The 25131-nt window shown below is 42.2% G+C and overlaps 1 protein-coding gene across 1 annotated transcript in view; it reads left to right on the top strand.

Moving 5' to 3' along the window:
• Positions 1-12543: 12543 nt before the first annotated feature.
• LOC143277319 (calaxin-like) overlaps positions 12544-25131 on the top strand; it is a 17161-nt gene continuing 4573 nt past the window's right edge. The window contains exons 1-2 of the mRNA XM_076582101.1: positions 12544-12722; positions 19088-19238. Of these exons, the coding sequence (XP_076438216.1) occupies positions 12544-12722; positions 19088-19238 (330 nt within the window). The remainder of the gene's footprint in view (positions 12723-19087; positions 19239-25131) is intronic.

The raw sequence follows: 25131 nt of genomic DNA, 5'->3' as shown, positions 1-25131 counted from the left end.
TCTACGTTCCTTCCCCCTTTTCACTTCAAAGATACACCAGAATAAGTCCTAAAAGCGACTCAACCCAGATGTAATTATGCATGTCTTTTGGGGAAGCTATGAGATTTAAGAACCCATTTTTGAAGTGAACTGACGCTCTGTTGTGTCCACTACAGTGGGCAACTCGAAAGTAATAAAATCTAACAAAAATGTATCAATCCGACAAACTCAGTACGGTTGAGTCTCATTATTTGACCATGAACGTTTTCTGCCAGTACTGAGCTAGAACTAAATATCTCTCAAGATTATATTATAGGAGAATAAGTTGTATAGATCAAGCAGCATTTACTGACCAGTAAGATAAACAAAAACACTGGCCATTTGCAAAACAGTCAAATCGAATAAACGTTTACCTGATTCATTACTCTTGATCAGAGGTATTACGCATAATTTTGATCTTTGTAACCAATCGAACGAATAATATAAATGTATGAAATAAATAATTACGCATAATGTTGATCTTTGTAACCAATCGATCGAATGATATAAATGTATGAAATAAATAATTGATTTACCAACGTCTGCTTGATTTACATAGAACAAAAGGTCATTTGTGAGGATAAATCAGGCCACTTTTGATAATCGTTGACAGTCTCTGTCCACATCGTGTCCACCTCTCCCTACAACACACGCTTGTTCACTTATGCCTTTCCCTCTTTCCTCAGGTAGCAAGAATGTAATATATCAACAATAAAAACGAAAGAAAAGAAAAAAGCACACAGTCTGGATGTAAATCTGAACACCTCACCTCCCCTATCACCGGTGCCGTTTAAGCTACACACAAGGCGCAATACATCTAGATGTCTGAATTAAATCGAAAGGCCTCGTGAAAGCTGCGGTTTCACTTTGGCACTGGCATTCAGGAAAGCAATGCCAATGAAGTGTTTTCGACTCAGTATAAAAGACCGGCTAAAACACCTGACGAAAAAAAAGGCGTTTCTTCACTATTCAGTTTCTTCTTTCTTCAGTGATTCCATTGGGATAATCACAGTTCCGAATCGATTTGTCACGTCAGAAATAAGCGTACCGGAGGATATTTTACATTTGTGATTGCCCAAAATTATTTTTCCAGCTTCACGTTTGTAACATTATGATGTTCAGCGATGCTGTTGATAAATCGCGTCAAACTCCGTAAGCAATTGAAAAGCCACCGGGAAAAAGAGTGGGGAAGTACACACACACACACACACACACACACACACACACACACACACACACACACACCCCAACAACGAAAACAACAAGAGCAAAATAAAAATAAATTTTTGAATGACATCCATCGATAAGACATCTGAAATGTTCTGACTATAAAAAAAACAACAAAAAACAAAACAACAACAACAACAAAATCCGAAGAAAAGAATTCTATTCCATTTATACTTCAAGCATCGTTTCATCACTGTCCCGTCAAAGCAAACTTTTAGATAAGCAGGACGCTTTCCATGTAGAAGTTTTGCATTTGGTAATGACCAGAACACTTGTTTATTTATCTTTCATGCGGCTGTACAGTTATTTCTGTAGTTGATGAAACATGTATCGCATGGGAGTTTGGAAGGCTTCGGATCTCCATTTCCTTATTCTTTCTTTCCCCCTTACCCTTCAAAGCTGAATGAATACTAGAGTTATGTCGAACGTTAGTTTCAGTTTATGTCGTATCTAGGTAAATGTCATCAGAAAACTTTTTTTGCTTTATCTTAACCGAGAAAAAGCACCCTTTGAAAAATATATTGCGTAAAACTAAAAAAATGCGCATGATTTGAGGTTAATCAAAAACCTGTTGGGGGGTATCCACCCCCCAAAAAACAACAAACAAACAAAAACAACTACAAACAAAAGACCCCCACAAAAAAACAACCACAGAGAGAAAGAAATAACCTCACACACACACAGACACACACACACACACACACACGCATCCCCCTTACGGGGAGGTGAGGTCACAATGAAAAAGAATGACCCCTGTTTGCATGCAGCTCGATGCATTATCCCAAAATGTGTCCATGGGCACTAAAATACACGGGGGAGAACGTGTGTGCCGGCGACACCGGGTGTTGAATGCTGTCTGGATTTTCTTGCTCGTCGGTCGCCAGTCTGTGGCTGGGTCCCAATAATTAGTCCTGCTGGTCACGTGGTGGCGTTATGAAACCTAACAAGCTGCTGTCGGTATGGAGGGGCGATCACTCATGTTCCCCTGGGCATGTTTGACGTCTTTGGCGAGAGATGAGTGTCACATTTTGTGTGTGTGTGTGTGTGTTGTGTGTGTGTGTGTGTGTATGCCTGTTGGTTTGTATGTGGTGTGCGTCTGTCTGTCCCAGTGTGTGTGTGTGTGTGTGTGTGTGTGTGTGTGTGTGCGCGCGCGTGCGTGTGTGCACAATCACCCTCTTACTGTAAGACTTTTTTTCTGTCTTTATGTCTTGCATGTCTATGCCTTTCTCTCCAGATTGTCTGTGTGCCTGTTATCTCCTCCTCCGTCCTGTGTCGGTCTGTCCGTGTCTCTGTCTCACTCATTTTCGTGCAGGTATTTTCACTAGTGTCAATTTCAGATCTGATTGCTAAATTCCGTTTCAGTAATTGTCATTTCGTGACGACCCCCTCTTCTAAACACACACACACACGATCGTGCATGCGCTTGCGCACGCACACACACACACACACACACACACAATCACACACAGAGGCTCTCATACACATACGAGCGCGCGCGCTCGCGCTCGCATAGGCACACCCACCCACTCACCCCACACACACTGCAGAGCGAGCACATTCACACTCTTTGTTTTTGTCAACCCATTAATTCAACAGCGCGCCTTTCGTCGGCACCAGGTTTTTTTCACTCTCCATGCGTCACGGGCTTTTGAAGAGTTGTGCTGCGAATGACGTCAATGACGAATATGACGACACATCCACTCTTACGTCATAGGAATGAACGACGACGAGTCTGGCTGGCACAAGGGTAAAAAGTTGGAGGGGCTTAACGAAATTACAGACTGTATGACACACACACACACACACACACACACATACATACATATAATATATATATATATATATATTATACATATTAAGTCACAATCAAAAACAGCTCTCCAGCTTGGTATAGAAGTAATATTATCAAGTCTAAGTAGATGAAAACAATGACAAAACTGCAAGATGGACAGTGGAAGCCAGATGGAGAAAAAGAAAAGGTAATAAAGAAGGAAATAGACGAAGAAAAAGAGCGAGCATTAGAAAAGCGGAAATTACAAGCACAGAATTTCCAGAAGAAGAGGGGTGGTATCCATGGCCATAAAAACAAGAAAAAACAAAAACAAAACAAAAACACGTACAGCCGGTAGGTCTAAAATCTAACAGCTGATTAAAAAAGAAAAAAAAAAAGAAGAAAAAAAGAAAAGAAAAAAAGAGTGGTTGAAAAGGGCGATCATCTCCATTACTCGTCCACAAACACTTGGCATGCTTTAGGAAATATTTCAGTTGCGTACAGTGTTTCATTTTTCTTGGCGTGGCGTGTCTTTCTTGTGCCCGAAGAGAGCAAAATGAGCGGGTTACAAAATGCTCGTTCACTATTTTCTTTCCTTTCTTCTTCTTCTTCTATTTTCATTTCGTTTCTCTCGCGGGTCCTTTGAAGGCGTAAGCTATAGAGCTAACATTGGGTTTCAAGCATTTAACGACTGCACCCCTTTCTTTTTTTCCTCGTGGCGTATCATAGCCCCCCCCCCCCCCCCCCCCCCCCCCACTCAAATCACGTGACAATGTTAACGCATTAAACAATACACAAAATTATAATAGAAAACACATCTTGACAGACAACGACCGCCTAAACCACCACTTATACAATAGATTCGGTATTGGTCACTCAGCACTGTGCCTCAGCGGGACTGACAGCCAGACAACAAAACACCTGCTGCAGTCCTGCCGCCTCCATCAGGAAGTGGTAGGCTTACTGGCCTGACCCAACTCCAGTGACCCAGAAGCTCTACGTCTGTGTAGAGGACCTGCAGCGTACAACTGCCTTCATCGCAGAGACTGGGGTGTCCATCTGACGAACGAGATTATCTTGACAGTTAGTTAACTGAGACCTCACTGTGACCGAAGTATTTGTGAATTCTATAGCATGACTTTCTTATTGACATTGTGTCTCTTAATATCTCTGCCGCCTAATACCTCAAAATGATTTCCAGATCCGATTGCATGACGTCATGTGAATAACACGTCATTTTAACACAGACTTAAGCTCGAAAAGGAAACGCTGAAATCAATCAGAGAGCTGCACGAATGATCAGACGTTCAAATCTGCTCTCTGTTGAGTCAGTTTATCTGTTTGCCAGACCCGTAGACCCGCAGGTTAGTGCAATTTAACGGCTGATCACAGCGTACACATTTTCGTGACATGAAATATTGGTATAAAAACAATTAAGAGAGTTTTGTAAGATCTTAACTAAAAAGTAAAATGTTTTCCCATGGTTTCAGTTTTGTACAGCATATATGTCACATATGATATATTGTCTCTTCGATCTGCTTGTGTGTGTGGATTGTTTTCATCCTTATGTGTATATATATATTTGTTTTTGTTTCTGTCGATTTTGTAATATAACCTGTGTACAGAATACCAGTTTGCCATTGTTGTAAACCACGTTGTTTTGGGGAAAAAAATAGGAAACAAAAGAAGAAAGGGATAATAGTAAAACAGGAAAATAACGAGTGTGATTCAGCACAAGCATTACGATTATGATTTAGTGATATGTATCTACAACTCAAATCAGAAAGATATAATTTACTTGTTACAGGTTTCTATGGTCTGCCAAAGATTTAAACTATTTTTGACCAACACTTATTGACCCACTTTCCATATTCTGCAATGCACGTCATCAATACTTAAATCTAGAATTTAGTTATAACAACGGACTATTCTTCATGAGATGCTAACGTTTTCTTCATTGGGGGGGGGGGGGGGGGGGGGAAGAAAAAAAAAGGAACGAGGTTTTTCACCATATTTATCCAAACGTTTGTTCTGCATACCCTCAAAAAACCAAAAGAAAACAATGCTCATTATGAAAGGTTCCCAACTGAGTTGTGTGTATTTTGACGATTTGTTTATCTATCTTCAAGAATCGTCAACTTTTATATGGCTCGAAACATCCACCGGGTTTTAGGCTATTTCACTTGATATTTTATCTTCAGAGTGGTATACCCACTGCATATGGTATACCTACTGCATACAGAGTAAGGGTACCGTATATATACGCTTGATTGCATAAATGACCATACATATACGCAATATTAATCAAGCATTTTCACCACATTTCTAGAAGTAATATGAACTGAGATTATGATGATTGTAATGTATACATGATTTATAGGTGTTCCTTCTTTCTTTTTGCTGATTTTGCATGCACTCCTCCCCCCTTCCTCCCCACCCAATTTCCCCTCCTCAGACCTATTATTTTTGTCTGTCTAATCTATTAGCTTATCTTGATATATCTGTATGAAACAAAAGCTAGAAAGAACGAATACAATTAAAAGAACAACACTTAAGTTGCAGCAGTTCACGCTATACGCTTTTTTTTCTTTTTCTTTTTTTTAAGATTGTATCAGATTTTGTCAGTCAGATACCAGTAGTTCAGAAGAAACATCGACAAGTTTAGAAGTCGAAATAGAACTACGTCATCCAGGTTTCAGGGTGTGATATATTGACAAAGACTCTCTCTCTCTGTTTTCTTCAGTTTAACGTCTATTCACTATAAGTGTTTTTAGACGGAAAGGAGAAAAGTAGTGGATAAAGGAAAGGGAATGCATGTGAATATTAGTGTAAACAAGTGTTCATGTTATGTATCAGAGGAAAGGTATATTATTATAAGAAAAAGTCTAAAGAGATTGTGGTGTGTATTGAATGAGGTGTCATGGGAAGGAGAATATGTATATGCATACCAACAAGTATTAACCTACAACAATGTAAATATAAATAACATCATTAACTATAATTCATCAAAGGAGGATACCAACTGGAATGGAGTTTAAAATTTCTGAAAACATTCAAAGCAATGAAAATAATCTTTCAAAATCTTTTCAGTGGCTAATGAAATATTGGAAGAAAAGTCATCAACTACATCTTTTGGAATTAACGGTCTTATGCTCGGACAATGAATGAGTAGATGGCTTACAGTTATTTGCTTACTGCATATACATTTTATATTTTTAGCAAATTTTGTACGAAAGGCATTTAAACGAATTCTATACATTAGACTTGTAATTTGTCTTGAATGTGCTGCTGGTGTCAAATTTAGAAAATGTTTGGGATTAGCTGCATTCTTTGTGTTTACACAACATTGGTAATATTGATTATTTGAATCTATAAGTAATATCTGAAATCGATTTCTAGATACATTTTCTATACAACTAATGCATTCATGCAGATCTAACTGGATGTCAAGTTGTATTGCGCCTTCGAAATTACGTGCTGCTCTTCTAGCTGCTTGGTCTACCCACTCATTTGAAGATATTCCACAGTGCGAAGGTACCCAACAGAAAGTTATTTTAATGCCCTGTTTTGTCAGTTGCTGAATAATATGTTTTATTTCCATTGTCATCTCAATTCGCTTCTTTGCATTTGGAGATTCTATAGCTTGTAATACTGACTTTGAGTCTACACATAATAAGATTTCACTTACAGTTTTCGGAATGTCCGAAATATAATTTAAGGCCATAAGTTTGGCTATAAGTTCAGCTGTGAAAATGGAATATTGTCTACCAATATAGTATAATTTTTCAATTCTAAATGAAGGAATTACAAAAGCCGCTCCTGAATTGCCATCTTCTAGAACACATCCGTTTGTGTATATATTTTCAGATAATTTGAATATTGATTTTCTATATGGGAGAGCACTTCAGGTTTTAACAAAAATGGTGACTGGTTCTTGGATAAATCTGTATAATCCATGTCAAAGGTAGCTTTACACTGCTCCTATTCAGGGATTGGTGAAAAAGGAGGTATTTTTTGTAATTTGCTTGTCTCTTTATTCCGTAGCACTAATGATATCTGATGCAAATGTATTAATGGATGTCATAGACTGTATCGTCTTAGCTCTTTTAGCAAAATCTTTTTGTGAACTCAAATTAGCTTCTTCTTTTGAAAAGGTTTCATATGCGAAAGATTTGATAACGAATTTCGCGGCTGAAGCTTTCCTTTGTTCATCAAGAGATAAGATACCTGCTTCTCTGTAAGTCCCTAAATTTGTTGTAAGAATGGGCACACCTAGAGCGAGTTTATAAGCCTTACAGTCAATGCTTTGCAGCTTCTTTAACAAATGCAGTGTAGCACTGAAGAATACCTCTTGAGCGTGTGTCAAGCGTGAACGTACGAGGGAGGTAGCGAGAGATATCAACGCTTTGGTATCTTGCCCCAGTGCTGTTTACAAATTATTTTAAGGAAATTTAGACCTTTTCTTGCTTTGTTTAGTATATAGTCAATGTGATAATTCCACGACAGCTTTGAAGAAAGATAGACTCCCAAAAATTTAATAGATTGTGTATAGATGATAGTACCATTTATTGTAAACACGGGGAGATTTTCTGGGTCTGATCCTGTATTAAATAGCATCATATTTGTTTTTTTTTCTAAGGACAATGATAAGCCATTCTCTCTCTCTCTGTCTGTCTCTGTCTGTCTGTCTGTCTGTCTGTCTGTCTCTCTCTCTCTCTCTGTGTGTGTGTGTGTGTGTGTGTGCACTCACACATACATAACTACACATCTAAGTATATATATATATGCATGCACACACACACACACACACACACACACACACACACACACATATATATATATATATATATATATATATATATATCAATATCTGTATATATCCATCCTGCGGTAAACCCTGTGAACCCTCATAACTTATTCTAAACCACTGCTGGGATTTTATACGGCTTCGGAGCTAGACGATTTACAGGCATTTCTGCGACCAGTCGATCATTTTTGTAACGTCCCCTCTGGAACCTGTCTCCGCAGTTTCGAGATGAGATGGATCGATGTCTGTCTCTCTGTCTTGATCCGATTCTGACTTTGGCTCGCTTGGAGTCGGGTCGGTATTCCTGTCGTTTTAAATCAAATCAGGTTGTTTATACTGAGGCGACAACAAGGGTCACCTCATCTCATCGTTTTTTCTTGCTGGCAGAGCTGAAATCTGGTTTTCGTTTCAGGTTAGACGCAATGGACAAGGTAGAGGGGAAAAAAAAGAAGAAAAAGAAAAAGAAAGAAAGACGCACTTAAACACACACACACACACATACACACAAACGCGCGTGCGCACACACACGCACACGCACGCACACACACACACACACACACACACTCCCACACCACACGCACACAACCGTATGCACACACACACACGAACACCTCTTCCCCCCCCCCCTACACACACATATACGCACACATACACATGCACGCATATACACAGGCACGCACACACGCACGCGCTCGCGTACTTACTTAAAAACACGCCTGCATACACATATACATACACATGCCTACAAAGACTCTCTCTCTCACACACACACACACACACACACACACACACACACACACCGCATTCACGCACACACACATACCCACACACAGAAACACTTGCGCATGCACATACACACACGCCTGTACACACGCCTACACACACGCACACACACATGCACACACACGTGCGCGCGCACACGCACATTAAAAGAATCAATTAAACAAGACTGAATAATTCATCGTCTACCCTTCTATCATATCATATGTTGTGACGCCGGAAAATCATGGTAGTAAATACGGAAACCAAATTAGAAAATATGTTAAATGTTATCAGTGTATATATCTTTCTGCTTTGACTAAAAGAAATAAAGTGTATCGCTATTTACACTGTTCTTTTGATACCGCGTTTTCTGTAACGATCGTTTCTATCAAACGATTTCATTGTGGATAGTTCTTTTGAAAGTTATAGAATATCTTGGGAAGGGAATCACAAAAACAACGACATCAACAAGAACAAGAACCAAACAGGCTTACATTATCAGCTTGACAAAAGATCCCGCATACCCGAATGATGCCAAAGCTTAGATATTGATCATCATCGTCATCATCGTCGTCATCGTCGTCGTCGTCGTCATAACAGTCATCGTCGTCATCATCATCATCATCATCGTCATCGTCTTTATCATCATCGTCGTCGTCATCGTCATTATCATCATAGCCATTATCAATTTTTTCATCTGCATCGTTTTTTTTCCTTTCTATCTTGTGCTTGTTATACCACCTCCTCATCTGTTTATCATTTTTATTATTATTTTTTTCTTTTCGGCTTGCGGCCACAGCCATCTGGCTGAAATTTATGTCTTGCAATCTGAAATTCTGCGAAATCTGCAATCACAGAAAAAGGGCGTAAAGCATATTCGAAATGGACATTTATTTTTGATAGTGATCGCACGAACGGGTTTGAGGTTTTAGCAGATCCACGATGTCAGATTGTTTATAGCACAGCCATTATCCACGCTTATTTAAGGGCTTTAAGGCTATGCGTCGGACACACACACACACACACACACACACACAAGAAACAACAGAAACGAAAACTAATGATGATACAGCTGAACACACACGCATGTAACATACGCACGCAAACGTACACGCTTACACACATACACACGTACGCACGCAAGCAAGTTCGCACATACACTTGCACGCACGTACGAACGCACGCACGCACGCACACGCACACGCACGCACACTCGCACACTGTGGCGTTCAGACAGACACATACACATGCATAACATAGTTACGCGCACACAGACACACAGATATACGAACGCGCAACAACAGACACACAGATCCACCAACTCAATTATATCTTACGGAAAGGCACAGTCCCACAGCTGAAAGAGAACACGGTTATAGACACACACACACACACACACACACACACACACACACACACAGAGACATACACACACAGATACACACATAGCAAGGCACTGGCACATGAATATACAAACACACGCACACAGACACAGGCATAAACACAGACACACACAGACACACACACACACACACACACACACAGATAAAAAAAAAAGAGGAAGAAGTCATAAACACTTACCAAACCACCCGCAGGTACATTCTGACACATACATGCACACATTAACACATTCGCCACCCCTCCCCCACGCCCCCACCCCCACCCCTCACATACTGTTCATGAGCGTGTGGAACATCGCATGCTCTCAACATTACATGCGCACACATTCAGACATATACATGCGCGCGTACACACACACACACACACACACACACACACACACACACACACACACACACACACACTTTCTATCTCTCTCTCTTTCTTTCTATTCATGAGCGTGTGGAACATCCCATGCTCTCTCTCTCTCTCTCCCTGGGAAGCCCGTCAAAGCCAAACTGTGGAAAGACCCTCAAGGGCCTACTGCTAAACTTAATGTAGCGTGCGTCCATGCCAGTAAATTGTATTGTTGGGAAGTAGACTTTGCCCGAGGTCTGGAGGTCGCTTCTTTTGGACTCGTGTGCATATTAGTCCGCTTTGAGGGGTCCAGAACCTTGTGGGATTCCTCTTCGCCACCCTCTTTCTTTTCTTTTCTTTCTTTCTTTCTTTCTTTCTTTCTTTCTTATGTCTCTGAATGAGAATGTATCCCTATGTGTTTCTGTCTCTATGTTGTCTCTATTTTTTCCTGTCTCTCTGTGTGTCTCTCTATCTCTTTACCTGTTTCTGTCTCCTCTTTATTTTTATTTTTATTTTTTTGTCTCTGTCTGTCTGATTTTCAGTTCGTCTACGGTTTGCCTGTCTGTCTCCCTCTGTCTCACATATTGACACTCTTCTTCCTTTCTTTCGTTTTCCCTGTCTCTCTCTCTCTCTGTGTCTCCGTCTCTTCTCTTGTGTCTTTTCTCTCTTTGTGGTCTTTATCTTTGACGCGGTCACTCTCTCTCTCTCTCTCTCTCTCTCTCTCTCTCTCTCTCTCTCTCTCTCTCTCTCTCTATCTCTCCGCCTCCGCTGTCTTTGTCTCCCTCACCCTCTGTCTCGATCTCTTGTCTCTGTCACTCTGTCTGTCTGTATGTCTCGCTCTCAATGTTTGTGTCTCTCTCCAGTCTGTTTATCCATCTGTCTGCCTGCCTGCCTGTCTGCCTGTCGTCCACATCACTGTCTCTCTGTGCACACTCCAGGAAAGGCTGGTCTGCCCGCAGACTTGGGCCGTGAAGAAGAAGAAGCCTCGCGAGTGATAGTAATTCTTCTTCTCGTGGGTTGCTCAGTCATCTCTCTCTCCCCCCCACCCCCCCCCCCACCCCTTTCCTCTCTCATAGCCCGTCTGTCTCTTTCAATCTCAATCTCAGTCTCTTTTCCCTCCCACCCCCTTTCCTCTCTCTGTCCCCCTCCTTCTGTCTACCTGTCTCTGTCTCTCTCTGTCTCTCTCTCTCTCGTTCAACATATGCAAACATCTGTGTCTTTGTGTGTATAAAGCATTTAAAGTAAGAGAAACCGCGCTGACATATTTTTTGGAAAGTAAAAAAAGAAGTCTGTACACACCCCTTTACAAGGGGCAGAGGCCTTTGTTGAATAAACCATTCGTATTCGTATTATCGTATTCAACAATGTAAACGTTATCTTATTACGAATCTTACAATGTACATTTGCACATCATGAAAAATGACATAGTCTTATGATCGGTTAAACAAAATACAGTTTTGCTTGTGTATGCGTTTAGCAGGCAGAATCATATTGTTTGATGTATTGTAAGAAAAAGATGTAATCAGCCACGGCCTTGTTGAATAAACTATCGTTATCGTTGTGGTTCTCGTTCTCTCTATTCCTCTGTCCTCTCTGCTTTCTACTTTAGCACCTAATCAGATGCCCTGTCCGCATGTGAATGTCTGTGTATAATTGAAGTGTTACGGACTTGCCTTCAGTAATTCATCTCTATGTCTCTGTGTCTCAAGGCCTGCCAGTCAGGTTGGGTTCATACGAAGATCAGGCATTTGCTCCCTTTTGTTTGACAACAGATGTGGTGTAGCGTTTATGGACCAGTCCGCGCGCTTGAAATTGCACTAAACTGAACTGTTTTTGTAGGTTTCTAATGTTCGTGTCTCTCTGTCTCTGTCTGTCTGTCTCTTTTCAAAAGATCTACATATCCTCTCCTTCGAGTTTTGCATTTTATCAGTTAGTGTGTCCGCATGAATGTGTTTGTCAGTTTGTCAATGTTTGCCCCGGAAAGGTGCTTACCGTAAGATGCCGTTCTGTATTCATGCCAGATAATAAAAAACCCACACACAAATAAGAAGCTATGCTTATCTCCTCTTACATAATTGCTGTCAGTCACAAGACAATCATCAAATCACAACAAGCTAAGCTTGTGCCATCTCGCAGAATTTAGCCACCTGACTGTGAGAGCCAGGGCCAAAAAACCGACAGCAGCAACAGCAGCAGCAGCAACAACAACAAGAGCACGAGCATGTCGACCAAGAAGTACGTCAACTCCCACAAGCTGGAGAAGAAGCTCCAGAAGCTGAGCAAGGAGAGCCACCTGAAGAGGGAGACGGTGAAGCAGCTGCTGCACTACTTCGACTCCCTCACCAAGTCCACGGCCAACAGGATGCCGCGCAGCCAGTTCCGCATGGAGATGACCTGCAGGTAGGTAGTTTCAGTTTCAGTTTCAGTTTCAGTAGCTCAAGGAGGCGTCACTGCGTTCGGACAAATCCATATACGCTACACCACATCCGCCAAGCAGATGCCTGACCAGCAGCGTAACCCAACGCGCTTAGTCAGGCCTTGAGAGAGAGAGAGAGAGAGAGAGAGAGAGAGAGAGAGAGAGAAATACATAAAAAAAGAACTACTACTTATTATAATAATATGTATAAGGCGCAAAAACTTGATGAAGTCAACTATAAGCGTCAAAAAAAAAAAAAAAAAAATCGAAGAAAGAAGAAAAAAAAAGACAACGATGATGATAAATAAGCAAATAATAAGGTAGGTAGAGTGAGAACAAGAACAAAAACTTTATCTCCAGGCCTCCGGCCCATAGACAGAGGTCAAAAGTACACAATATGGTGATCACGCAGCGACAACAAAATGTAAAATACATACTAACTTAAACCTGTAGAACAAAAGTGCTTCTTGTGCATAGTAAATTAATTCTAACTTTCATCATTGTTGTCACAGAATTCCTGTCGTATCTTCAGGGCATAAAATATATAAACGCAGAGTTTACGAATACTGTAAACAGAACCATTCTTCAGCAAGTGAACATACGATTGACCTTCAGAGTTCAGATGTTTTTTGCCGCAGGTTATTGTAAAGGATACAATTGTTTATAAAATGGTTTTCATCTTCCTGAGAGAGGAGAGAGAGAGAGAGAGAGAGAGAGAGAGAGAGAGAACCTTTCTTAATGAGGAAAAAAAGGAATATGCACAAATGTTTTTTTTTCATCCTGCCCTCATGAAAAGGGGAAAAATAAATACTCAGTACAAAGGTATGGCATTACATGAATAAATTTCGAATTATGTCACCTCCCTACCTCCGTACCCCCTCCCTCCACCCCCCCCCCCACACACACACCCAAAAAAGAAAAAGAAAAAAAAAGATGATAACATAAATACATGCACAAATAATTCTTAGATCAGAAAGAAAAGAATAAAGACCACACACACACACACACACACACACACACACACACACACACACACACACACATGGAGTGTGAGAGTGGGAAAGGTTAAGAGAGAGAGAGAGAGAAGGCGAGACAACTGGTTTAATTGTATAATAATACTCTTTTTGTCACAACAGATTTCTCTGTGTGAAATTCGGGCTGCTCTCCCCAGGGAGAGCGCGTCGCTACACTGAGAGCACCACCCATGTTTTTTGTACTTTTTCCTGCCTGCAGTTTTTTTTTATGTTTGCCTATCGAAGTGAATTTTTCTACAGAATTTTGCCAGGGACAATGCTTTTGTTGCCGTGGATTCTTTTACGTGCGCTGAGTGCATGCTGCACATGGGACCTCGGTTTATCATCTCATCCTTCTTCTTCTGCGTTCACTCGTATGCACACGAGTGGGCTTTTACGTGTATGACCGTTTTTACCCCGCCATGTAGGCAGCCATACTCCGTTTTCGGGGGTGTGCATGCTGGGTATGTTCTTGTTTCCATAACCCACCGAACGCTGACATGGATTACAGGATCTTTAACGTGCGTATTTGATCTTCTGCTTGCATATACACACGAAGGGGGTTCAGGCACTAGCAGGTCTGCACATATGTTGACCTGGGAGATCGTAAAAATCTCCACCCTTTACCCACCAGGCGTCGTCACCGTGATTCGAACCCGGGACCCTCAGATTGACAGTCCAACGCTTTAACCACTCGGCTATTGCGCCCGTCATCATCTCATCCGAATGACTAGCGTACAGACCACTACTCAAGGTCTAGTGGAGGGGGAGAAAATACTGGCGACTCTGCCGGGATTCGAACCAGTGCGCTCAGATTCTCTCGCTTCCCAGGCGGACGCGTTACATCCAGGCCATCACTCCACTTTTGTTTCGGCCATTGGCATACATACACAGTGGGTAGTGGGGAGGAGAGTAGAGTATTATTTCAAAATAATTACATGATAACATTATTTCAAACTCATTGATTACGTTTGATGCACCTCATCATTTTCCATATTGTTTAAGCAAACTGCATGTCATGAATTGTATTCTGAACAGCCAGTATCGCTGATATTCAAGGTTCAATGAAAGTAGGATTACATTTAAGAGATAGATAGATAGATAGATAGATAGAGAGAGAGAGAGAGAGAGAGAGAGAGAGAGAGAGAGAGAGAGAGAGAGAGAACTCAAAACGTTTTTATTCAAGGATTAAGATTGTAGGCATGGCTCTTTCTTCCATTCTGTCCTTGCTAATCTACATCAGTTACAACAGCACACACGTATTTATTGGAAAGGAGAGAAAGAAGAAAAAAAAATCAAACAAAAAAATCCTACAGAAAGAATATGATAAAGAACACACACACACACACACACACACACACACACACACACACACACACACACACACACACAGATTGACAGATGGATAAGATAGATAGATAGATAGACAGAGAGAGAGAGAGAGAGAGAGAGAGAGTGGAAGAGAAATGTCATCAGGATCGACAACTGGATGACTAAAGCCACATTGTTGTTATCATCAAATCCACGCAGACACTTGTAATTAATACTAAAATGACTGCTACCATCACCAATATCACTTTATACAACAGCTATTGTCACCATCATAATGGAATAAAATGAATATATTCATGCGTGCACACAAACGAGAAGAAAATGAAAGAAATACAAACAAGCAACCAAAACAAAGTGAATGTAAAGAAAATAGGACAGAATAAGAACAAGAACAAAATAAGAACAAGGAGAAACAATAACAACGGATCCAGTCAGTACAGATGCCCTCATTGTCACTACCAACGGTCGCTTCTATATCTGAGTCATTTATTGTTGAAAGGATTGAAGATATTTATGGATATTTGACTTGAAAGTAGGTAGAGAACTGCTCGTTTGTATGTGTACAGGGAGTGAGGTCATAGGAATGCACCTGGAAATGCAATACTTGTTTTGAATATATCAGTGCGGGTACGTGGTAAAATGCACTTGTTCGAGCCGTATCGGCATGAGGCTCGGGTAAGCAAATGTAGATATTGTGGTGCCAAGTTATTGTGCACTTTGTACACAAGTAACGTTTTTGTTGAATACTGCTTTTGCAATGGAAGGATGTTTAATCTGGCTTGTTTTTCAAAAGTTGACAGAGAGAGAGAGAGAGAGAGAGAGAGAGAGAGAGAGGGGGAAGGAGAAAGGAACATAGAGACAGAGATAGAGAGAGACAGAAAGAGAGAGAGAGAGAGAGAGGGGGGGGGGGGATGCGGGAAGGAGGTAGGAAGAAGAGGAGGAAGGGGAGTGAAGGACAGGAGGGTGAGGGAGAGAGGGAGAGAGATGGAGTGAATCTGCCACACCACTTCCACTTCTTGACCAAGGACACCGGAAACGGGGTGCTGAGCAGTTCCGCATGGAGATGACCTGAAGACAAACAGAGAGAGAGAGAGAGAAAGAGAGAGAGACAGAGAGAAAAGTAGGCGAGGGTTGGGGGGGGGGGGGAGGTCAGAGCAGGAGCTGGAGGAGAAGAGGAAGTGAGGGAAAGGGAAGGAAAGAGAGAGAGGTGGGGGCGGGGCGGGGAGGTGCTGCACAACTTCCACTTCCTTTTATCATGGCCACAGGAAGCAGGATGTCGTGCAGTCAGTTCCGCATGGAAATGACCTCCAGGAAGAGAGATCAGGGAGGGTGAGGTATGGGTTAGGGAAGGGAGAACGGAGGAAGAGGATAGGTGGTCGGAAGGGAGGGAGGGAGGGAAGGAGGTAGGGAGGGAAGGTGTTACACTTCTTCCATTTATTCACCAAGGGAGGAAGGTGGCAGAATGGTGAAGACGCCCACCTGCCAATACAGAGAGTCTGTGGGGGTGGAATGAGAGGAGGGTACGGGTGTGGGAGAGAGGGAGGGAGGGAGATGGGAGTGAATCTGCCAAACTGCATCCACTTTCTTCACCAAGGCCAGAAGGAGGGCAGCAGGATGCTGCACAACAGTTAGGTGCGCATGGGAATGACCCCTGCAGGAAGAGAGAGAGAGAGAGAGAGAGAGAGAGAGAGAGAGAGAGAAGGCAGGGAAAGGTATGGGTTGGGGAATGGAGGACGTTGGAGGAGGGTGAGGGTACGGGAAGGAGTTCCGCATGGAAATGACATGCAAGTTGAGAGGGGGAAAGAGTGAGAGAGAGGGAGAGAAAGAGAGAGAGAGAGAGAGAGAGAGAGAGAGAGAGAGAGAGAGAGAGAACGAACGAACGAACGAACGAAGTTTTTTTTTTTTTATTGAGGGAAGTAGAATAAGCAATCATGTGCTTTTTTTCATCCAGCCATCAGGGCAAAAGGAAAATGAAAATGAATCAAAACATCCACAAAGTAGCAAAGAGATGTAGACATGACATTCACATACACATTTAAACATGTACATGTACATAATCCTGATACAAACATCATATTATGAAGGAAAAAGATCAATCCCTTTCCCCCTCCAAAAAAACAACAGAAACAAACACCCCCCTCGCCCCCTGAAAAGCAAAACAAAACAAAACAAAAACAAAACAACAACAACAACAAACAAACAAACAACAACAACAACAACAACAACAAAAACCCCACAAAGTATGCAGGACACTGATTGTGGTTGTATATCATTAAGTATTGCGATAGTGGTTAGACATACAATTAAACTATATATGCGTATTCAATAAGATAAAGTCAAGTAGGATTGTTGACATATTTATGTCCATAAGGTGTGTATGGTAATGTTTTTGAATTCTTGAATGCTTTTCTGAACATTAAAATTGGATGAAATATTGTTCCATAAACAGCCTCCTGAATAAATGAGACTGGATTTAAACAGATCTACTCTTGGAATGGGGATCTTTAATCTTGTTGGTCTGACGGACTAGCGTGGTGGGAAATCTATCTCTCAAAAATGGAGCATAATTAGACATGATTTTAAAAATAAAAAGTGCTTTGTTGGGGGGGGGGGGGGGGGGGGGGGGGGGGCAAGGGAGAGAGGGGAAGGAAGGAGGCAAAAGCACAACTCCAACACTCCCTCGGTCACCAAGTAAGTGAGCTACAGGCCCTACTAGGTGAGAGTCGGGCAGGGAGTAAGGATGCCATAGTTTGGTATATCAACACCACAGGCCTTTTTAAAAATAAGATAAAATAGTTTGATAGTACTGTCTGTTTTCGTCCTGAGGAAGAGGTTATGCACGATTATATTCTGTATGTGTTGCATCACATCTGAACAAAGACATGGAAGAAATTGAGTGAAGAATTAATGGAAAATACCATTAAAAATCCCCCCAACACTGTACTGTGCTTGTGTGTGTGTGTGTGTGTGTGTGTGTGTGTGTGTGTGTTGACAGACTGAGACTTTGATGATTTATTCATTACAGGCCACAGCCACATAAGAAGAAATGGCGATAACAAAATTTGTTAATGTCACCATATCTGTTGGTGTCAGTGCAACTGTTTTTGCAGCTTCATAAGGAGATAAATATGACATTGCCGTCTCTCTGAACGTCGCTAATACGTGTGAATATCAGAAGTCAAAATCAACCGCTCCTTTTCATATGTACACTCAGCATTGACTGCGTTGTGTCATGTTTCAGTTTCAGTTTCAGTAGCTCAAAGAGGCTCACTGCGTTCGGACAAATCCATACACGCTACACCACATCTGCCAAGCAGATGCCTGACCAGCAGCATAACCCAACGCGCTTTGTCAGGCCTTGAGAAAAAAAAGAAAGAAAAAGAAAGAAATACAATAACTAACTAACTAAATAATAATAATATATGTGTCATGACCACAGCAAAATCAGCACTTGTTAACGTTCTGGTTTACCAATATCTCTGGTCCATATTACACGAATAATATCTTCACTTGTTGCCGAGTTAGATATTCTGAGTTTTGTTTAATAGTTTAGCTTCTACTGTTGTCATATATTCTCATACAATTCATCCAAAAACTAAAAAAAAAAAAAAATCAATCAATGCACATACATATACGCACACAAACACAAATACACACACCACAAACACCACACATACATACACAAACCACACACACACACACACACACAACGCATACACACACGCACACACGCACACACACACACACACACACACACACACACACACACACACACACGCCCGCAAAAAAAATCCATACTTTTGTTGTTGTTTTTGTAACAAAATGTCTACTACAACCATCAGTATATAAACGAAATTCCTTCCTCCTCCTTCTGTAACTCCATCCACTTTGTCTATCAAATCAATTCAAATCAAATCAAAAACACTTTATTAATCCACATGGGCATTAACTTGTGCAATCACCGTAGTCCACTACTGGCTAGCCTGGGTGGTGGTGGTGGGCAGGTTCAACCTGATGGACGACTTCATGCTGGACAATCTGTACCGCTGCTTTGACCTGAAGAACCGGGGCTCCCTGACTTCCGAGGAGTACGTGCGCGGCATGGGCATGTTCCTGTCCGACGATGAGCAGTACAAGACCAAGCTGTGCTTCCAGGTGCTGTGTTTGTGCTTGTGCTTGTACTGGGTATACACACGCACACACACACGCGCGCTCGAGCGAGCGAGCGCACACATACACACACACTCACACATACCCAAGACACACACGCACACACTCATACATACACCCCCACCCCCACCCCCACACACATCACGCTCGTACATACCCAACACATACATACACAAACACACACACAGAGGCACACGTACACACACACACACACACAGAGGCGCGCGCACACACACACACACACGCACGCACGCAAATACACAGATACGCACACAGACACATGGGCGCGCGCGTGTGATGCTTTTGTTGTTTATTGTTGTTATTTTTTGTCCTTCTCTTGTTTGTGTGTTCCTATGATTGGATTGTCCTAGAAGTGTTGTGTTGTGTGGCGTCACATCATGTCGTATCGTATCGTGTGACGTGTCGTGTCGCAAGAGCGCGTTGCCACAGTGCAGCGCTACCCAGAGGTCTTTCTTTTTCTTTTTTTTCTGTCTAAAAGTGTTTGTTTTACTATCCAAATGATTTTTTCTAAGACAAAACAAAACAAAACAAAAAACCCCCAAAACAAACAAAAAACAACAACAAACAAAAACAAAACAAAACAAAAACAAATTAACAACCCCTCTCCCCCCAAAACAACCAAGAACAACCTTGTTGTTGCGTGGGTTCTTTTTCGTGCGCTAAGAGCATGCTGCACTTGGGGACCTCGGTTTATCCTCTCATCCAAATGACTAGCGTCCAGACCACAACTCATGGTCTATTGGAGGGGTGGGAGAGTGAAACTGCCAGTTCGTTTTTGTTTCTGTGCTGGAGGGGGACTATCTGTTCATGTCTGTAACTATCTGTCTCTGTCTCTGTCTGCTGCTGCCTGTCCCGTCTGTGCATCTGTGTTACGATGAAGATATGTAAATCAGGTTGTGTGGTTGTGAGTCTGTGCTCTGTTGGATCAGATTGTGTGCAAAGTGACAGCTGTGTGACCAATGATTTCTCCATCACTGCTGTGGGAATTCATTTACAGGTTATTCTTTTGTGAAGGACCATGAACTAGGAGGCAAGATTATACTGGCTCTATGTGCTGCAGCCTTCGGGGCCAGTTAGCCTTTTGGGACCATCCCAACGCCGACTTTCTTAAAACCCTCATGGCTGAGAGAGTGGAAATGTAACTTGGGCAAGACATTCTCCACTATATTTAAATTCTAGCCCAGATAGTCGGGAAGGCAGATGCCTCATCTGCTGGTCTGGGGCCATATTCAAGACAAGATTCTTTTTTGCCTTCAGGCAGGTAGGGACTCGCAGGTACAGTTTAACGTGAAGGTTAAGTTATCTTCGTATTCAAGACACGCGCGGTGGGCTCAGGCAGGTAAACCATTGTCTGTAATGAAAAATCCCGGTGATTCCCTTCTGCGCATGCTCTCAGTTTACTGCTCACCGCACCAATTCAGAGCATTGTCGAGAGAGTTCGCAAAACATGTGCTATCCGCAAAGCACGCCTGTTGTCCCTCAACAAAAACAAGCTGTGAAAGGATCCGCGATATTTACCTCTGTTTCGTGGGTAGTCACCCTTGCCAGGTGTTATGGGTAAATTGCCTTCGGGTTTGTGGACCCGCGGTTAGGTTCTTGAGTTCCTGACTACCGGATGTTGCTTACCCTCGGGCAGTTTGCCTTGCCTCAGGCTGATTACCTGCATGTACACATTTACCCGCAGGCACAAATAACTATCATACACGTGTCCTCTGTATTGCTTTGCTTTGTCCTTGTGTCTGTGTTGAATGTTGCTCTATCTGTCTCTGGCTGTCTCCTCTCCATCACCTTGTTCCATTGTAAATGAATACATTCCAGGCCAGGATATCTGCTGCCACATGGTGGACAGATGATGCCCTGTGCTTTGTCAGTATGCGGTGGGTTGTCCGTGGGGTTTTCGTAGCCTCTGCCTGTCTTTAAAGCACACACACACACACACGTACGCACACCCAGACGCAGGCACGCTAATATATACATACACAAACTCACGCACGCAAACACACATACGCACACACGCAGGCAGGCAGGCAGGCACGCGCACACACACACACTAAAACACACACACACGCGCACGCTTCTCTGACTCATGTTTCTCTCTCTCTGTCTCTCTCTCTCTCTTGGTATATATCTCTCTATATTTCTATCTCTGTCTCTATCTCTCACTCTCACGCCTTTTAAGAAAGGAAGATTGAACGATAAGCGAAAGAAAGATATTTAAAAAAATGCTTTGCCTTCTTTCGCTGACTAACCAACCTGTCAGATATTAATCCTGGTGGACAACGAAGCGCTCATTCATTCATTCATCCATTCATTGATTTTTTTTTTCTTTTGTTCATTCATTCATTCGTTCATTCATTCATTCTTTCTTTGGTTCTGACTATCATTTGCTCGCTATTTTATTCTTTTCCCTTCTTTCTCTTTCTTTCGCCTCTTCTTTCTTTCTTTGCTTCTGGTTTCATTCATTGATTTGACTGATTAAGTTTTTTCTTTTTCTTTTTTAACGTCAATTTAAGATTGTTTTCTCTCATAGTTCTTTCCCAATCATCTGATTGATTGGTAAATTTTCTGCAAATCAGTTTTTTTTTTTAATGAAGGAAAGTTCAGATCAACCACGCACGTATGTGAATGGATACATACGGAAGTGCCTTTGTGCGTGCATGTAGAACGAACACACAAAAACAGAAACACACACACACACACACACACACACAAACACACAAACAAACAACCCCCCCCCCACACACACACACACAAGTAAACAAGCAGGCAGGTACGCATCTCGAAAACATGCAGCAATCTCCTCCCCACCTCCTCCTCCCTGCAACAACCCCCTATCCCCCCGTTCCCCCCGCCGCACTCCAACCCGCTCGTCAGTCCTTCCCATCCTAAAACTCTTTCTTTCTCTTCGCTGTCTGTCAAGAGAGGAAGCATGCTTGGGAGGGGGGAAGGCGAGGGGGGGTGGGGTGGGGGTGGGGGGGTGGGGAGGAAAAATGCCTGTTGAAAATGCTTTTCCTTCTTTGCTCATGATCGAACGTATCAGCTATTGATCTGGACAGGAAACGAAAGTGTTTTCCTTCCTTCCTTCCTTCCTGCCTTCCTTCCTTCTTTCCTTCCTTCTCTTCTACCTTCTGTACTTCCTTGGTTCTGTTCTCCATTTGTCCTTTCTTTTTTCTTCTTCTTCTTTATATATATATATATATATATATATATATATATCAATTCCTTCCATCTTTCTGTCCTTTTATTTCGTATTCTTCATCTTCAATCGTTTCATTCGCCCCTTCATTCATTTCCTATTTCCATTGTGCAGTCAGCTGGGAGTAGTCAATCGTTTGCTCATTCCTTCTTGCATTTCCTTTTTTGTTTCTTTCTCCTCGTCCTTCCTTCCTTCCTTGCTTCCTTCCATTCTTCTGTTCTTTCTTTTCTCCTTCATCTTTCTGTCTGCCTGCTCCGGTTAATGTCTCCTTTGGAAGGTTTTCTTTCTTTCTTACTTTCTTTCTTTCTTTCTTTGCCACCCTCGTTGCTTCTTTTCCAGTTTCCTTCGTCCGTTTCTTATTTCTTTATTCAGTCAAGTTATTACTACTTAATAATTCCTCAAGATCAACTTGATGTGCGTGCGTGCGTGCGTGGGTGCTTGTGTATGTGTGTGTGTGTGTGTGTGGGGGGGGGGGATGGGGGGGGGGGAGTGTGTGTGCGTGCCTCTGTGTGTGTGCGTGTGTGTGTGTTTGTGTGTGTTTGTGTGTGTGTGTTTCTCTATGTGTGTGTTTGTGGTGGGGAGGGGACGGGTGGGGGGGCGTGGGTGCGTGCCTCTGTGCGTGTGTTTGTATGTGTGTGTGTGTTTCTCTGTGTGGGTGGGTGGGTGTTTCTCTGTGTGTGTGTGTGTGTGTGTGTGTGTGTACGTGTGTATGTGTGTGTGTACGTGTGTATGTATGTGTGTGTGTGTGTGTGCTCGGCTCGCACTTTATATTGTATGGTGTTTGGTGTCTTTTGCGGATATGTCGGAACACGTTTGCACTTGAGCCTCTGTGGATGGGTGACCAGGAAGTAGCGTGACAAGGCATGTTGTGCAGCATGTCGGTTCTAAGAGTTCAACATGAGCGGTAATGACTCAAATATTATGAGATGATGATGATGATGATTATGATGATGATGATGATGTTGACGATGATATGGATACTTATATAGCGCCTATCCTCGGTCAAAGACCAAGATTAAGCGTTTTACAAACCCGGAGTTATTTGAACAACAGGCTGTCTTACCTGGGTTGAACGGACTGACAACTGCCCTGGACGCTCATCATTCGTTTCCTGCGTCATTCATAAGAGATCAAATTCGTTGGACTTTTTCCAGAGTATGGGTGAAGAAAGGACACATATGATGACCAGACCGAAACTTTAACAGTAACGAAAATAACACACGGGACCTGACAAAAAACAAAACAAACAATTATTTAATTCTACCCCTAATTCCCAGCTGAAGCAAGAGTGAGGCTGAAGATACATTGATTTACGTAATACACTATAATAATTTTTGATTTACAGAATGCAGACCAAAAGTACCAGCTTGATCATTTTCTGCGAAATTAAAAGTGGAGAACACACAACGCAAGAATAGACGGGAAGAACTATGGTTTTGAAACAAAGTAATTTCCTTATGACACCTTCTTTGTGAATGCTTTCCAAGTGCTTGGGTGTCTCAGGTTTGCAAGATGGGATTAGTCTGACATTTCCATTGGCTGTCCACGTATATTTTGTAGCTAAAAAAAAAACCCCACCCTCTTCAGCATCTTATAATTTTGCAATCATTTCTGGATTAGATTGTAAAATATTGCTTCTTTATTTTGTACTTGTTTTTGTATATCCTTTCTATTTCTATCTTTTTGTGATGGAAAAAAAAGTAGATGAAGTCGAAAAACAAATACCACATTTTCTTTTCTGTTTTATGCATTATTCGGGTAGCAATACTTGTCCGGAGCCGCTCTCCCCTCCCTAACCCCCTCCCCCAGGTAGACCTGATTTTTTATTTATTTATTTTTTTTTTGTCGATGGTTTTGAAAGAAGACGTTTTTGTCCACTCGCTGAGTGAGATTTTTGTGTGTGTACTTTGCGATTTCTCCCCTTTTAGAGAAGACTTAAACGGACTGGAAGAAAGACTGTGAGTCGCCAAAGAATGTTAAATTGCCTATGAAATATTCATGGTTGACATTTGAAGGAAAATAGGCTTTAGGAACTCAGATTGAAAGTTTGCAATGTTTAATGCTGTCTTTGTCTCTATATTTGTCTGAGTCTGCCCCTTTCTGTGTGCGTCTCTGCCGGTGTTTCTCCGTCTGTATGTTTGCTTCTCTCTCTCTCTCTCTCTCTCTCTCTCTCTCTCTCTCCTTCTCTTCTGTTCCCCTTTCATCTCTTTCTCTCTAACGACGTACAGCAAACAAACCCCAACCGTTTCCAAGGAAATGCGGGCTGCAACGTGTTTGTTTCTGTTAAAAGCAAATTGAGCACATGGCCACGCACTGTGTCATTCAGCCCACACGCTCTGGTGACAGGAATTTTATGCTTGTCTCCACAGCGCAGGCAGGCGCGGCATAAGAAAGCATTCAAATCGACACATAGAAAATGCATACGCTCATGAACGTAGACACACTTACACAAACACACGGCTGATGGCGCGGGCATACACTCATCCACGCTGTTGCACGCGCGCGCGCGCACACACACACACACGCACACACACACACACACACAAAACGTGCGCACATATGCGTATACCTTTATGCGCACATGCACACGCACGCACACACACCCAGTATCACGTGCGCACATGCACATGCAAATAAGACATAAGCACGCGCGTATTCGCC

The sequence above is a fragment of the Babylonia areolata genome, chromosome 2 (assembly GCF_041734735.1).
Source record: "Babylonia areolata isolate BAREFJ2019XMU chromosome 2, ASM4173473v1, whole genome shotgun sequence".
NCBI lineage: Eukaryota > Metazoa > Mollusca > Gastropoda > Neogastropoda > Buccinidae > Babylonia > Babylonia areolata.
This window is presented reverse-complemented; position numbering and strand designations above follow the sequence as displayed.